The sequence below is a fragment of the Lepisosteus platostomus genome, chromosome 17 (genome assembly GCF_059453375.1).
Source record: "Lepisosteus platostomus isolate fLepPlt1 chromosome 17, fLepPlt1.hap1, whole genome shotgun sequence".
NCBI classification, from domain to species: Eukaryota; Metazoa; Chordata; class Actinopteri; order Semionotiformes; family Lepisosteidae; genus Lepisosteus; species Lepisosteus platostomus.
Genome location: NC_142627.1, coordinates 22,139,373 through 22,152,679, shown reverse-complemented (window position 1 = coordinate 22,152,679; position 13,307 = coordinate 22,139,373). Strand labels below are relative to the sequence as shown.

General features: G+C 48.2%; 2 protein-coding genes across 16 annotated transcripts in view; one reads left to right on the top strand and one right to left on the bottom strand.

The window, feature by feature from the left end:
• Positions 1–11: 11 nt before the first annotated feature.
• gins1 (GINS complex subunit 1 (Psf1 homolog)) lies at positions 12–5,142 on the top strand. Of its 3 annotated transcripts, XM_088610320.1 has the most exons (8): positions 12–96; positions 385–904; positions 1,478–1,542; positions 1,936–2,034; positions 2,148–2,238; positions 2,636–2,752; positions 3,724–3,798; positions 4,512–5,142. In XM_088610320.1, exons 2-8 carry the CDS (start codon positions 830–832, stop codon positions 4,578–4,580), a joined length of 591 nt encoding a protein of 196 aa, XP_088466446.1. In that variant the 5' UTR covers positions 12–96; positions 385–829; the 3' UTR covers positions 4,581–5,142. The 3 variants fall into 3 exon arrangements, with proteins under 3 accessions (XP_088466446.1, XP_088466447.1, XP_088466448.1); XM_088610321.1 differs by lacking the exon at positions 12–96 and having other exon boundaries at positions 431–776; XM_088610322.1 differs by lacking the exons at positions 12–96; positions 385–904 and adding an exon at positions 1,065–1,382.
• Positions 5,143–5,224: 82 nt separating this feature from the next.
• ninl (ninein-like) overlaps positions 5,225–13,307 on the bottom strand; it is a 28,721-nt gene continuing 20,638 nt past the window's right edge. For 11 of the 13 annotated variants that reach the window (XM_088610297.1, XM_088610300.1, XM_088610304.1 and 8 more), the window contains 10 exons: positions 12,733–12,837; positions 11,820–11,889; positions 11,016–11,288; positions 9,668–9,781; positions 9,216–9,362; positions 8,492–8,641; positions 8,263–8,376; positions 7,680–7,892; positions 7,039–7,152; positions 5,225–6,460 (listed from right to left, as the gene is read on the bottom strand). In XM_088610297.1, coding sequence (XP_088466423.1) covers positions 6,269–6,460; positions 7,039–7,152; positions 7,680–7,892; positions 8,263–8,376; positions 8,492–8,641; positions 9,216–9,362; positions 9,668–9,781; positions 11,016–11,288; positions 11,820–11,889; positions 12,733–12,837 — 1,492 coding nt within the window. In that variant the 3' untranslated portion in view covers positions 5,225–6,268. The remainder of the gene's footprint in view (positions 6,461–7,038; positions 7,153–7,679; positions 7,893–8,262; positions 8,377–8,491; positions 8,642–9,215; positions 9,363–9,667; positions 9,782–11,015; positions 11,289–11,819; positions 11,890–12,732; positions 12,838–13,307) is intronic. The other 2 variants (XR_015927959.1, XM_088610308.1) reach the window with 2 other exon arrangements.

Here is a 13,307-nt window from a genome sequence, read left to right as displayed (position 1 = left end):
CGCCCCTTCCGCTCACAGAAAGCCATGTGTCCTTGAGGGACATGCTCAAGGCATATGAAATGAATACATGAAGCCACAATCCCTCTCTTTCACACGGTAGTCTTCACCAAAGACACACGGCACGGAATCCCCGTGATTAGTTTAGCTAGAAAGGAGTAGAAACTTTCGATGCTTTCTGTTTCAGAATATCCTTTAGCTGTTTCAACAAATCTCCCGCAAGGAGAAAAAAACTGCTATTATTTCCAGTAACGGCATGTAGCCTCACCGCACGCTTTTGGGTTTGGGTTGCATACGAGCATCAGAACAATCAGGAGTGGGGTCCTAATTATAAAACTGTGTTTTTTTTTCAAACATTTGATTGTAATGTCTTTCTCCCAACTCCAGGAACTCGCGGAAGCGAGTCATTCAATCCGGCAGCACCAACCCTTTTTACGATTAACCCTCCGCTGCCCGGAAGAGATGACTGCACCAGCGTCTTCAGATTGCTCCGATTAATCTGTACTATAAGGACAAGCAACAAGCAATATCGAGAGAAACAACGTCATTTCAGAGACCTTCCTCAAAGGCCACAGCTGGTATACATATTGTCCAGCAATTTCCCCCCAGCAAGCAAGACGGTTTGTCCCCGGCTGGGACCCGTAGTTCTGCGGCCTGCGTAGCAATAACAACCGTGCCCGCGAAAATCGCACGGCGGAAAAGTGCAGTGCTGTAGGCTTCTGGATCACACTCGAAAAGTCACATCCCTTGGTGAAGAAACCGGGAGTCGGCATCGAAAGGTCGCCGTTTCTCTGAACCGATTCATAAAACCGAACGCGTTTTCTTCCGCCACATGTTTGGTGAAAAGGCGATCGAGCTCGTCAGAGAGCTGGATCGCATCGGCGATGGCCAGTTACCGGCGTTTAATGTAAGTTTAGGTCCCATGTTCTCACGCCTCGTCTGCCGTTGTTTCATGTCTGATATGTCGAGTCTGGAACAAGATATTCAGCCGTGTTGCTGAAGGTGACTCCCTCGCGTCCTTTAGTAATCGACTGGATGAGTTACTTGGTTCAAGTAGCGATTAAAAACTAAATGAGCCAGTTTACCTCATGTCGGCGGCAGACCATCTTGTGTTCTTTGTCTCTCTACAAGAATTTCAGACAAACGTTATTATAATCTCGTGTATTTGAGTCTATTATAGTCATTTTCACTATTCCTGGGGGCATCGAAAGGCTCTAACAATTGTTTTTTTCTGATTTTATGTGAGCTGCATGTCAAACAATCTTCTTTGTTGACATGGTAGGAGAGTCTTGAAATGAGCAATATCTTCTGCAAAATTATTGTTACACCTGACGGACCTCGATACCACAATTTCAGTCCACTCGTTGAACATTTTTGTCACGAATGTACGTTAACAGTGCTAACTGATTTAACTTCACGTAGCAGCATATTCATGTATAGCATAACAGGCTGATTTTCTGCACATTTTCTGTCGTTGCAGGAAGATGGGATTAGACAGGTCCTGGAAGAGATGAAGGCTCTCTATGAGCAGAACCAGAGTGACGTGTGAGTTACAGCTGTGTTCCAGGCTTTGCTTCGTGGTTTTTATTTCGTTATGTAAAAGAGGTGGCAGGGAGCCCAGTATTTCTGTTCTGTTGCAGAAATGATGTTTTGTATGCATAAGTAAAATAAAGACAAGCCTAGCCTCGGTATCCAAGGGCTGCTGTCCAGTTTGCTTTATTGGTCCTTAGAAAATCCACAGCATATATATGGAAAACAAGGAAAGACAGGCAGCAGTTTATTCGGTTCATTTAAGGGCTCGGACAGAAAGACCACCAGAAATCCTCAGATCCTGCAGGACTGGAGTACCGTAATGCGAGATGGGTGGGGAAGGGTCTGGTTGATAGACTTCATAGTCTTTTAGACAGTCGTTTTTGTGTCTAAAATGCTCTGTTCCAGGAACGAGGCGAAGTCGGAGGGAGCGAGTGAACTGATCCCCACCATCAAGTTCCGCCACTGCTGCCTGCTCCGGAACCAGAGGTGCATCGCTGCCTATCTGTAAGCAGCCGGGCTGCGCGTCCGCCCTTCCTCACACCAACACTGCTGGCTCTTAGTCTTGCTCACGCGTGCTGTCAGTGACGGACCTGGCTTTGTTCCACCTCTCCACTCAGCTACGATCGCCTGCTCCGCGTGCGAGCTCTGAGGTGGGAGTACGGCAGCGTCCTGCCCACATCCGTAAGGTTCCACATGAGCGCTGAGGAGGTGAGTGCGGGGGCAGCGACGTCCTCCCCGTCCCGGCTGTGATCGCAAACCTGTTTCAGGTTTTAGGACCTGTGCCTGCCCGATTGTGTAGAAGGAGAAGCGGGTGTGAGTGTGTGCGTGTCTGTGTGTGCCCTGCGATGGACTGGTGTCCCTTCCGGGGTGTATCCTAAATCATACCCGTTATTTATTGTGACCCTGAACTGGACAAAGCAGTTAGAAAGTGGATGAATGGACTCTGTGGAGTTTTGCCTGGCCAGGGTCAGACGCTGTCTCCTAGGACCTCTATTGGATGTGAAATGCCCTTAGTGCAGTTTGCTTGTGAGCCCTGATGGGGCAGCTTGCTGTCAGCTGGGAAAATGCTGCCGACAGCTTCTCCTAAACCTTTCTCCCCACTTAGCTGGAGTGGTTTAACCAGTACAAGAAGTCCCTGGCTACCTACATGAGGTCTCTGGGAGGAGAGGAGGGCCTGGATATCACACAGGACATGAAGCCCCCCAAGAGTCTGTATATTGAGGTAAGAATCAGACAGCTGTACTGGGAGAAAAGGCCCTATTGAAATTGAAGCCTGGTGGGCATTTTTATACATACAATTATTGTAACTTTTCTGCCTCCTTACCCTCAAATGAATGAAAACTCTATTAAAGCTTTGAGAGCTGTAGTCACTTTGCAGGAACTGGACCTACAGGATATGAGGTCAGAAATGTATCAACATGCAACCATTGTAAACTCCTATTTAACCACCAGGGGGAGGTGCTTCCCACAGTAATGCAAAGCCCTGGCCTCAGTGGCGCAATATTGACATTCAATATACTGTACATGTATGGCTGCAGGTAGATTGATCCCTGTGTTTCTGGCTTCAGAAATACCAAAGTCTGTGTGTTTTTTGTATCCAAAGGAAATATGGTGAACAGAATTCTTTTCTCTGCTTGATCATTTGAAGTGGTTGCTGCTTCTGTCCACACAACCTGTAATACACTGAAGGAAATGAAGCCAACACTCCCACTAGAAACAAAGGGACTGCTCCACAGCTGTCTGACTTCCTACAGTCCAGCTATTGGACAGTGAAACTCAAAGACTGGTTCAGCATTGATGGTAATTACTGTCCCTGTTCAGCTTCGTTAGAGCTGAAAAAAGTACTCGGAGAACTACAGATCCCTTAGCCTAACTGGTCAAGAGTAGGGACCAAAACTGCATGAGACAGAGTAGTAGGTGAGAGTCACTGCTCTGGGGCACCATGGGTGGGTCAGAGGACAGTGGACAGTGGACGCAGCCCTTGTTCCTCTTAAGGTGACGAAGGGTCATAGCTTTGAGTGGAGTCCCCGAGATATCAAGTACAAACGTGGAGGGCGTGACGCAGGAACACGATTGGAACAGATAACTACTTCAGAATTCTCCTGCTCATCAACAGTAAATGTGTTCGCAGGTAAGAACCCCTGCAAAACATACGAGATGTTTTCCAATAAGGCTTGTGACTTTTCTCCAAAGGTCCGATGTGTTAAAGACCATGGGGAATTTGAAATCGATGATGGAACCATCATCCTCTTGAAGAAAAACAGCCAGGTATGAGTCCACTGGGGAGACGAGAGGGCGTGTTAGATTGAATTCCTGAACATAGGTGTATTTATTACAATTCTCAATATTCTGCAGTATTATATAAAGTTTGGAAACAGTATGTACTGAGTCCATTTTGTAAAGGAATTTATCCAATTCAAGGTTGCCACAGCCTATCCTAGCAAGTGATGGGCACAGGGCAGGCTCCAGCCTGGACAGAGTGCCAGTCCATCACAGGGCACACACAGACATGCACTCTCACACCGAGGCCAATTAACCCACCAGCACGTCTCTGGGCTGTGGGAGGAAATTGGAGCACCCCAGCTCCACACAGACAGCACCCCTGGTCTGGAACTGAGCCCAGGGCCCCAGCGCTGCGTGGCAGCAAGGTTTAAGTGTTTGATCACTTCTAGCAAGAATAAAAGGCAACTATCTTGGAACAGTTCCAAAAAGTATTTTAAATGCTTTATCCTTTCATCCAATAAATCCCTTGGTTACAGGGTTGTGTATTTAGCATATAAAACACATGATATTATTAAGAAAAATGAACTGTTAGTTTGTAATAAAAGGATATGCGATTTATCATCTTCTAACAAATATATTAATGTCATTGCATGAAAAGAAGCTTAGGAAGTATTCTGCAACCAGTTTCTCTTCTGCAGTACAGCTTTGGGGAAACCTCATTAGAAAGCTGTAGCTGGTAACAGTCTGGTCTTTTTCAGCACTTTCTTCCACGATGGAAGTGTGAGCACCTGATCCGACAGGGGGTGCTGGAGCACGTGCTGTCGTGACCGACAGGGACCGACAGCAGTGGCTTTTAATAGGTCTAAAATCCTACATTGCCAACACCGATGTGGGGGGGTTGTCCCGGCTTCAAACATGGACACTTGTGCTTGAGGGAGCATCCCTGGGACCCAACAGTAATGGTGTTTTCCAGGGTCAAGGAAAAACAACCTGTACTTTCCTTCCATGGCATTCTGATGAGCTGAACATTTACACTGTGGTCTTGTACTGTATGTGTTGTTGGAACAGCAGGATGGGAGTGACCGTATTTGTTAAATGCAAGTTTAGAAAACTAGTGCCACTCTGTACCCTTTCAAAACCCACAGCTCCTCCGCACCAGGGTCAAATTATTTAGCTCTTTGGGAACTGCATCTCTTCCTCATGAAGGATAGGGACAAATAGCTTGATAAAGGTAGGGACTGCACTTATTTTACATGTAACATTGTCTTAATAGTTTTTTTGCATGTTTTTGTTTAACATTGAAATATTCTTCTCATGGACTGATTTTAAAACCTCTGACAAATCCTAGAGATCACTGGAGAAAACCAAATAAAATTGATTAAATACAAAGCATCCATAGTCTTTTTATCCTGAAGCTACTAGTCTGTAAAACGCGCCACTGAGGTCCAGAGGGTCTGAATTAAACTTCCTCTTTTACTTCAAAATATTTTAATACTTAAAACATGAATAACTTACATACAACAAGGTCTTAACAGCAGTGCATTGAGTTTAGAAAGGTGTGTGCATATGTTCAAAAATATTTTCAGAAAAACCTAAATGATTTATACACACTTGTATAAAAAAAACTGTACATGTTCCTGCACATTATGAGCCGCTTAAGACTTTTGTAACACTTCATTGAAAAGGAGAAAAATATTCCCCTTCAATTCTGCTTGAATTATACATGATCTCTTCAGTTGATTTAGATACTTCACAAGTGCCTGTCTCATGTTGTCTAACCATAATACTTAATGTAATTTTACATCTTTACATTAGTTTTATTTTGATAGGGAAGTAACATCACACAGTCTCCCAGTTGTTTTTGAGAAAATAAGACCGCTGTGCGGTACGAGGTGGAGCTGTAGCCGTGCCAGTCCAGGCCGAGACCCAGAGCACCCGTGCGGGGCGGTCCAGGGCCAGCTGGGCTCTGCTGCGGCAGCGGGCTGTTCGCGCACCAGCTGCCTCGCGTGATGACTTCGCTCTCTTGCAACACCTGTCTTCAGACAGAAAAACGATTGACTCTGCCCAGAAAATACCCTGAAATATACCCCCAAAAAACGAATAAGGAATATAATGTACCTGCAGAGTGTGCTCAAGCAGTCTATGATAACATAGACTGCATCAATCCCTGCTAGGAAACCAAAACCTGTGTCCAATAACAAAGCAAAGAGGGTCGCAGTAATCATCAATGGCTTTGGGAAAAATAATTGGAATGTTCTGTTCCTGAATTCCCCATTGGAGAGGTGGGAAACTCCATTCTCTTGGGCCCTGGGGGTCCTCTGTCTTCACTCCACCTTTGACCTTGAGGATGTAAGGACCCACATGTTTGACGGAGAAGTCCAGGTCACCTCGTGTGGGTCTTCATCAGTAGACCGAGCGAAGCCTGCAGGAGTTTGGGCCTGGAGGACTGGGAACCCTTATCCCCGCTCCCAGGGCGAGCGGCACCGGCATCCAGCCCGGGTGACCATTCGGGACGCTAAGCCATGAGCGTCGCCGGCGCGATCTTCCGCAGCAGCCTGTTGAGGGCGGCGATCTTCTCCTCGAGCACAAAGTTCGTCTTCTCCACGGTCTTCTGCCGCTGTTCGGTCACCTGCAGCGCCTTCATCAGCTGGGAGTTTTCCACATAGAGGTCCTTCAGCAAAACATCCGACTTGGCGTTCTTGGCCAGCTGGGAGAGCCAGGAGAAACCTTGATTAATCTCTTTTCCTCATGCGTGCTGCGCTGAGCGCGGTACCCAAGGCCTGCTGCAGTGGATAACACTGTACATCGCAAGGGTAAGGCTAGGACTGCATACTGTCTAATGTTCTGCAATGACTTTAGAAAAAAGTGTTATTCAACAGTTCTTAAACCAGCCAACTTCCTTAATGCTTCATCAGAAAATCAGAAGGGATAGTTCTACCATTTGGGCTTATTCACTTGATAGCCTTCCTGAATACAATTGACAGAATAACCTTTTCTTTTCAAAGTTATAGCACAATTGTTATTCAAGTCCTATCTCACCCGTAGCTACAGCACATTAGTTAGAAAACAGAACTCCTTTTGTATTGTAAAGTCCTATAAGGCATCTTTCTAAATGACAACCACAACACAAAACATTCTGGCAAAAGGGTGGTTGTGAAGTGTTACTTCTTGTCAGATACCATGACAGTTTCCTGACCCCAAAGGTTTATGCCAAAGCCAGACTTTGCCTGCCATCAGGTATACCAGAGTACCGCGGCCCTGCTCTTCTCCCGAGCTGGGCCTCACCTGCTCCTTCAGCTGCTCCACCTTCTCCTGCAGCAGCTCCCGGAGAGTCTTCAGTTTGAGCTCCACCTCCTTCATCCTCTCCTCCGTTCGTTTCAGCACTGTCTCATAATGCTCCTGCGCAGGACGGAGAGATTTCATACACCCATCACCCCACTCTTTCCAAATCTTTCAAAAAGAACATGACTGCTTTCTAGGATCTGAGACAACTTCTATGCCACTGGAATCAGGAATTGTCTCCAACCTGACCTGCTACCCCAGCCTGGAAGGGACCAGGTGCAAACCGTGACACATGTTCTTCTCCCTTTCACTGTCGCTGCAGTCTGCAAGCAGCACGGGGCTTGCACGAACAGCCCTCTCAGATGGTGACCCCTCCGTGCACTCATCTTTACCCAGCCCCCCGTGGGCGGTTTCAGGCCGCAGGGCGGACGTTGTGGCACAAGCAGTCGAGCTGTACGGTCTGGATTAGGAGCAGCAGTCGCTGTGAAGCCGCTTGCTGTGGGAAAGCCACTCAGAAGCTCCCCTCCTCCCCCACGTCACTGACGTGTACCCGAAGAGCTGGAGGACCGCTGCCCTGACATGCCCACAACAGGAAGCTCCCAAGCTGGGTTCCTACTGAGGCACGGTGCCGCCCGGTGCCGTACCTGCTGCAGGCCCATCTGCGTGCTGGCCTGCTCCACCTGGGCCCCGAGCTGCTCCTGCAGCTGCTGCCCGCGCCGGTGCTCCTCCACCAGCCGGGCCCGGAGCTCGGCCTCCTGCTCCCCGGACAGCGCCGCGCCCGCCCGCTCCCTCAGCTGCTGCGCCTCCCGCGCGTGCTGCGAGCGAGCCAGGACCAGGGCCGCACCAGCCTGCAGGAGCTGCGCCACACAGACACACACGCCTTGACTCCCCGCAGACCCGCCCCCCTCAAGAGCACGGCCCTCCTGCTGTCGCAGTTCGCTCCTGCCAGGAGCTAGCTCTGCTTCTGACGCCAAAGAAAGCCCCAAATAGCGTAGCTCCTAAGAAGCAACAACAGTTGGAGACTTCCTGCGACGCTTTTACTTATGCAGTTTTACACATTTAACAGTCGTGCGACTAGGTAAACTCTACTTAAATACTTTTTAGCAAAGCACAAATGTAGACCAAGTCTATCTGCAGCTGCAGAAGATATTTGAGACTGGGGCAAAAACAATCGTAGGCTGCACCCTAAAGGTTCAAGACGACACTTCTCGGTTCCCCAGGCAGTACCTGATCCTGAGATTCCTGCAGCTCTGCCTCCAGCTCCGCCTGCTTGCTCTTCAATGCCTGGCACTCCTGCGTCACCTGGCTCAGCTCTGCCTCACGAGCCTGCAGCAGCTCCACCTGGAACAGGCACAACCTAACTTTCAGGCATCCTGAAAACCAGACTCCACATCCACACGTTGTCAGGGGCGGCCGTCCAGCACGCAGCATGCATTTCCTGCGGTGCCTGGCTTACCTTCTGCAGGAGCTCCTCGTGCTGTGATCTGAGGGCCTGGTGCTCTCTCCTGAGGGACAGGACCTCCTGTTGCTCGCGCTGCCGATGGGAGATCTCAAGCTGCTCTTTCTCGTGACACAGCCTCTGGACACTGGCCTCCAGCTCCTGGACCTGCTCGGAGAGCCAGGGGGATTATGCAGATGCACATGCAGCCCTGCGAAGTGTCATTACTATGGAAAAGCTACCGGGTGCTGAAGATAAAAGCACCCAGTTTGTAACCCTAGAAAAACAAAGTTCTATATGTCCGTCCATCCTCGAAGAGCTTAATCCAACACAGGGTTATGGTGGAGTCAGGGCCTATCTTGGTAAGCAATGGACGCAAGGCAGGGTTAACATTACAAAAACACACACTCATACCAGGGCTAATTTCACCAGAAGCTAGTTAACCAACCAGTATGTCTTTGGGCTGTGAAAGGAAACTGCAGAATCTGGAAGAAACCCATGCAAACATGGGGAGAACATGCAAACTCCACAGCCCAGAGCCCAGGAACTGAACCCAGGCAGCTATGCCAACCACTGTGCCACCCTGATGCCGATACATTTTCTATGTGAAACAGAAAAAAATATTTCAGTCGTGGCCTAGAACTGCTATGGTTTGCAAGTGTACGGTGCTTCTTTGGAACAGGTATGGGTGCTGCCTCCCAGCTACCTGGTGCTCTTCAAGATGGAGTAACTGTGTCACTACCTTGTCCTTGGCCTCCTGCAGCATCTCCTGACTGGCTGCGGCGTCCTGGGCGAGACGGGTTTTGTCTCGGCCTGCTGCCCGGAGCTCGGACTGCAGCTGCTCTGTCTGGGAGTCCAGGGCTTGTAGGGAGGCCTGCAACTTCTCCATCTGTGGAGCAAGGCCACACAGTGCGAGGTCAGAGTCGCTCCGAGGTCTGAAACCTCAGCCAGCCGCTGTATTTAGAAAGATCTCCGCATCTCAAGAGTTGCATCATGATTATAATACACGACTGACTGTTTCACTCTAATGAGCGCCTGATGTCAGACCTGAACTGCAAGTTTGCTTAGGACTGTTAGTTGAGTTTTGTATACTTTCAAATCATTATTTTAATTTCACTGTGTAGTGGGTATGTAACTCTTATTTAAACAGACCCCACACCATGCCGTGTAACTGTGCTGAGGCCAGTGCCTTACCTTGCGGTTTCTCTCCTCCGCCTCCTCCAGCAGCCTCTGCCGGTCCTGCTCCAGCCACTGGTGTTTCAGAGCCAGGCTGGACAGCTCCGACTCCAGGTCCCTCAGGCGCGACAGCTAAGGCATATTTCAACGCCCAATCAGTACTTCAAATGTGCTTTCACAGCTAATTCAAAACAGGTATAGAGTCGCGACTCTAAATAAAAAAATGTGCCAATCTCGAGAACATGGAGTTGTTTCACTCTGGTGCTTCTCTTGGGGTTTGAGCTGACAGAGATTTAGAAGATGTAAAAACTTTATTAGTAATTCAGCTCGAAGCAGATAATTAAAGGTTCTGTCCTGATGTACTATCTTCAGGCTTGTCTCAAACATCTCTTCTAAGAAAGGGATAACTGCTGGTAGTAGGATCTGCTCACGGTTTCCAATGGAAACCTGTCCAGCAATCAAAATGAGTCCTGCATTCATGGACGATGGTAAGGACCAATATATAAAATAGTTATATTTAACTTTTTTATTATAAAAGCTTTACATTTTTCAGTTTTGTATGAAGGTGAATATTGGGTGTTTGAGGGAACATTTTTGAGTTGGATGGAACTGAAGGAACCTGTGCCTGTCATGAGTTAACAATTAACCCCTCAAGCCTCTTTTACCATTTCTCCAGGGCCTCTCGACTGGAGGTGTAACTCCTGTATCCTACTCTTGATTTGGCAACAAGAAAGGGAACAGGGGTCTGATTAGGGTCTTGGTACTGTAAATTGCCCAAGGATGACCAAACTGCCTAACTTTCTGACGTTGTCTACACCTTATAAGGTAACAAACTGTTAATGACCAAACCTTAAATGTTTTTTTGTGAATGGACATTTCGCTCATTTTCAAGAATAAATGTCTGTGGCCGCCCTTAGGAAGGTTAACCTGTAAACCCTGTCTGTCCTCCTTTCTTCATTGCAATAAAGAAACCACCAGCTTGATTTACCAGAGTCGTCTGCTTTACTGAGAAAGGGGTCAGAAAGAGCCGATCGCGGACTATAACACAGGAAGTAAGTGGAATTTAGTTTCTGTTCTACGAGTTTTCACCCTACGACTGTTTTAGAGGAATGAATTAGGCCTGTATGACAAGGGACTACTGTACAGACAATAATGACTGTTAATGACCGCCGCCCTGCTCTGCGGCGCCCCCCTCGCCCTGCTCCGCGGCGCCCCCCTCGCCCTGCTCTCGCCCTGCCCCGCGGCGCCCCCCTCGCCCTGCTCTCGCCCTGCTCTCGCCCTACTCCGCGGCGCCCCCCTCGCCCTGCTCTCGCCCTGCTCCGCGGCGCCCCTCTCGCCCTGCCCCGCGGCGCAGTCCTGGGCCTACCTTCTCCCTGGCGGCGCGGAGCTCCTGCTCCATCAGCTCGCGCTGTCTCTGCCAGCCGGCCTGCTCGCCCTCCAGCCTGGCCACGGCCTCCCGCAGTTGCCCGGCGACTGCGGCCTCCTCCCCTGTCTGCCGGGAGGCCTCAGCCAGCCTCTCGCTAAGAAGCTGGATGGCGCTCTGCTCTGCCCTGATCTGGGAGGTCAGCTCAGCGTTCTCGCTGCTCAGCTGCAGGTTCCTGTTGCTCAGGTCCATCATCTCCTCCCTGCACCTGGTGTTCTGCCCCGGCACACACACACACATAAGCACGTCCTTATTTACTGGTTACTTCAAACAAAAACTAAATGTCACAGAACTATGCTGGCTTGCAGGATATTATACTTCAAGATCAAATTAACAGACTTTCTCCAAATTCTACTTTAACGATGGGGAAACAAAAGAAAACTTAGACTGCAAATGGGCAAACCTCAGTATTATTTTCTGAGAGTTTTACCAACTCTAATGGACAATGCAGATTCTCCAATCCCAAATGCTTCCTGTCAGATGTCTTCTCTCTTCCTCACATTCCTCTTTGTGCATCCCTTCTTCACCTCAGGTCCCCCTCTGCAGCTACCCCTTGGTCAGCACGGGGGTCTTGACCTCCTCATCCTACCCCCAGACTGTTAAGCATTTTATACCAAAGCTTCTTATGGCTGATTCCTCAGTAATTCCTAAACACATGTTCCTAGGTCTTGTCATCCCTCCTGAAATGCCATTAAAGTGTAGTCTCTAATGCTCTCTATATAACAGTCTACTTTGGAATTCACTTGCCTCTTGGGATATTAGCTCTGATTTAGCCTGAATCGTCTCCTTCTCACTCGTCATCTGCTCCAGCTGCTTTCTACAAAGTAAAGAAGTTGTAAAAATCTTTTAAACCTGCAAACAAAGACGGAAACTGCTTGAAGGGATTAAATGTTTCTGGCAGTATTAAAGATCTCACAAGACTCAAATCTCTCACAAGATGTTGGTTTATTACGCAAACACCCTTCTGCAATAAATATAATAAGAGATCTTGCTTCAGTGCAGCAAGTTTTTTTTTTTCCAGTTTGTACTTTTTATTTCATCAAAGAGGGTAAAACTGAAAAAGCACAGGGAAGGTTCTTGAAGTTAGATGTGAACCGGATGAGGTCATCATGAGCAGCATTTTATTTTTTTGTTATTTCTGTGGTAACACCGGAGTCCTACCAACACTTTTTACATGATCACCAAAATCTCATTTGACAGTTCATCTATTAGTACAATCTTCTTTAAAACGAGTCTCCGGGGCTGTAAAGTGACTCGAGGTGTTAAGGTGCTAACTGGTGCCATCATCTAGACCTCCTGGGTTTGAGCCCAAGTCACGCATATGGGTGACCGGGACCCGGGTTCCACAAAAGAAGGGTTCCTGAAATCGCCAGGCTACCGCGGGCCTGTGCCGCCATCGTCGAGCGACGCTGCTCCCCTCGGTGTCCAGTCCTGCCTCCACCGCAGGACTGCAGGGACTCTGAGGGTCAGTGGGAGAAGTCACGCCTCCCGTTCTCCTCTCCTGTGGCTACAGGGCTTCTGGCTGGGAGCCGAGGCGACTCCAGACTGGGCTGCTAGAGGCCACATGAATCTCAGAGGCGAGGGACCGCTTTTGCTTTAGGAGGAAATTCATTCCGCAAATTCAGCGAACACAAACCGAAACAGCGTGTCTGAAACATACCGTTTTCTGTTGACATCCACCTCTAGCTTCTGGGAGTCCTGCTGCAGTGCAGACAGCCTGTCTTTCAGCGTCGAGTTTTCACTGGTCAGCCTGTCCAGTTCCGCCCTGCAGAATAAACATGAGGGAATATGTGAGGAACCACAAGTTTCTAGTGCCAAATGCCAAGGAAGACTACGGCAGGATGTGTTGTGTGGCTTTCACATTTCTTTTCAACACTAAAAGTGTTTTTTCATTACAAGAATTTGATAATTCTCTAATGATAAGACCTCGATATCATGCATCGTGCTTTGAACCTGCAACAGACTTTAAGGTTCTACAGTGGAAAACGTTTTTCAGGCTTTTATCAGTTTGTAACAAAAGGGATAAAAACGCTCAAGTGGTCTATTAATTATACAACTTTGTGACTATAGAAAGTGTGCACCCTCTTCAGCTTTTAAGTTGTTACAAGGTTCGCAGTTTTCCAGCTTTTGCCGTAAAACAGAAATCTAGCTATTAACAAACAATCTTTTTAGCATGCTTTTTTTGTAAGAAAAAATAAAAGTCTGTTAGTTCAGTGCAATAAAAAGTTAATACGG

Bases quoted from the DNA above. Each gene is read 5' to 3' on its own strand.
- gins1 (XM_088610320.1), top strand. From the start codon at position 830: ATGTTTGGTGAAAAGGCGATCGAGCTCGTCAGAGAGCTGGATCGCATC. The intron at 905-1,477 runs GTAAGTTTAGGT...CTGTCGTTGCAG, and splicing joins GCCAGTTACCGGCGTTTAAT to GAAGATGGGATTAGACAGGT. The intron at 2,035-2,147 runs GTAAGCAGCCGG...CTCTCCACTCAG, and splicing joins AGGTGCATCGCTGCCTATCT to CTACGATCGCCTGCTCCGCG.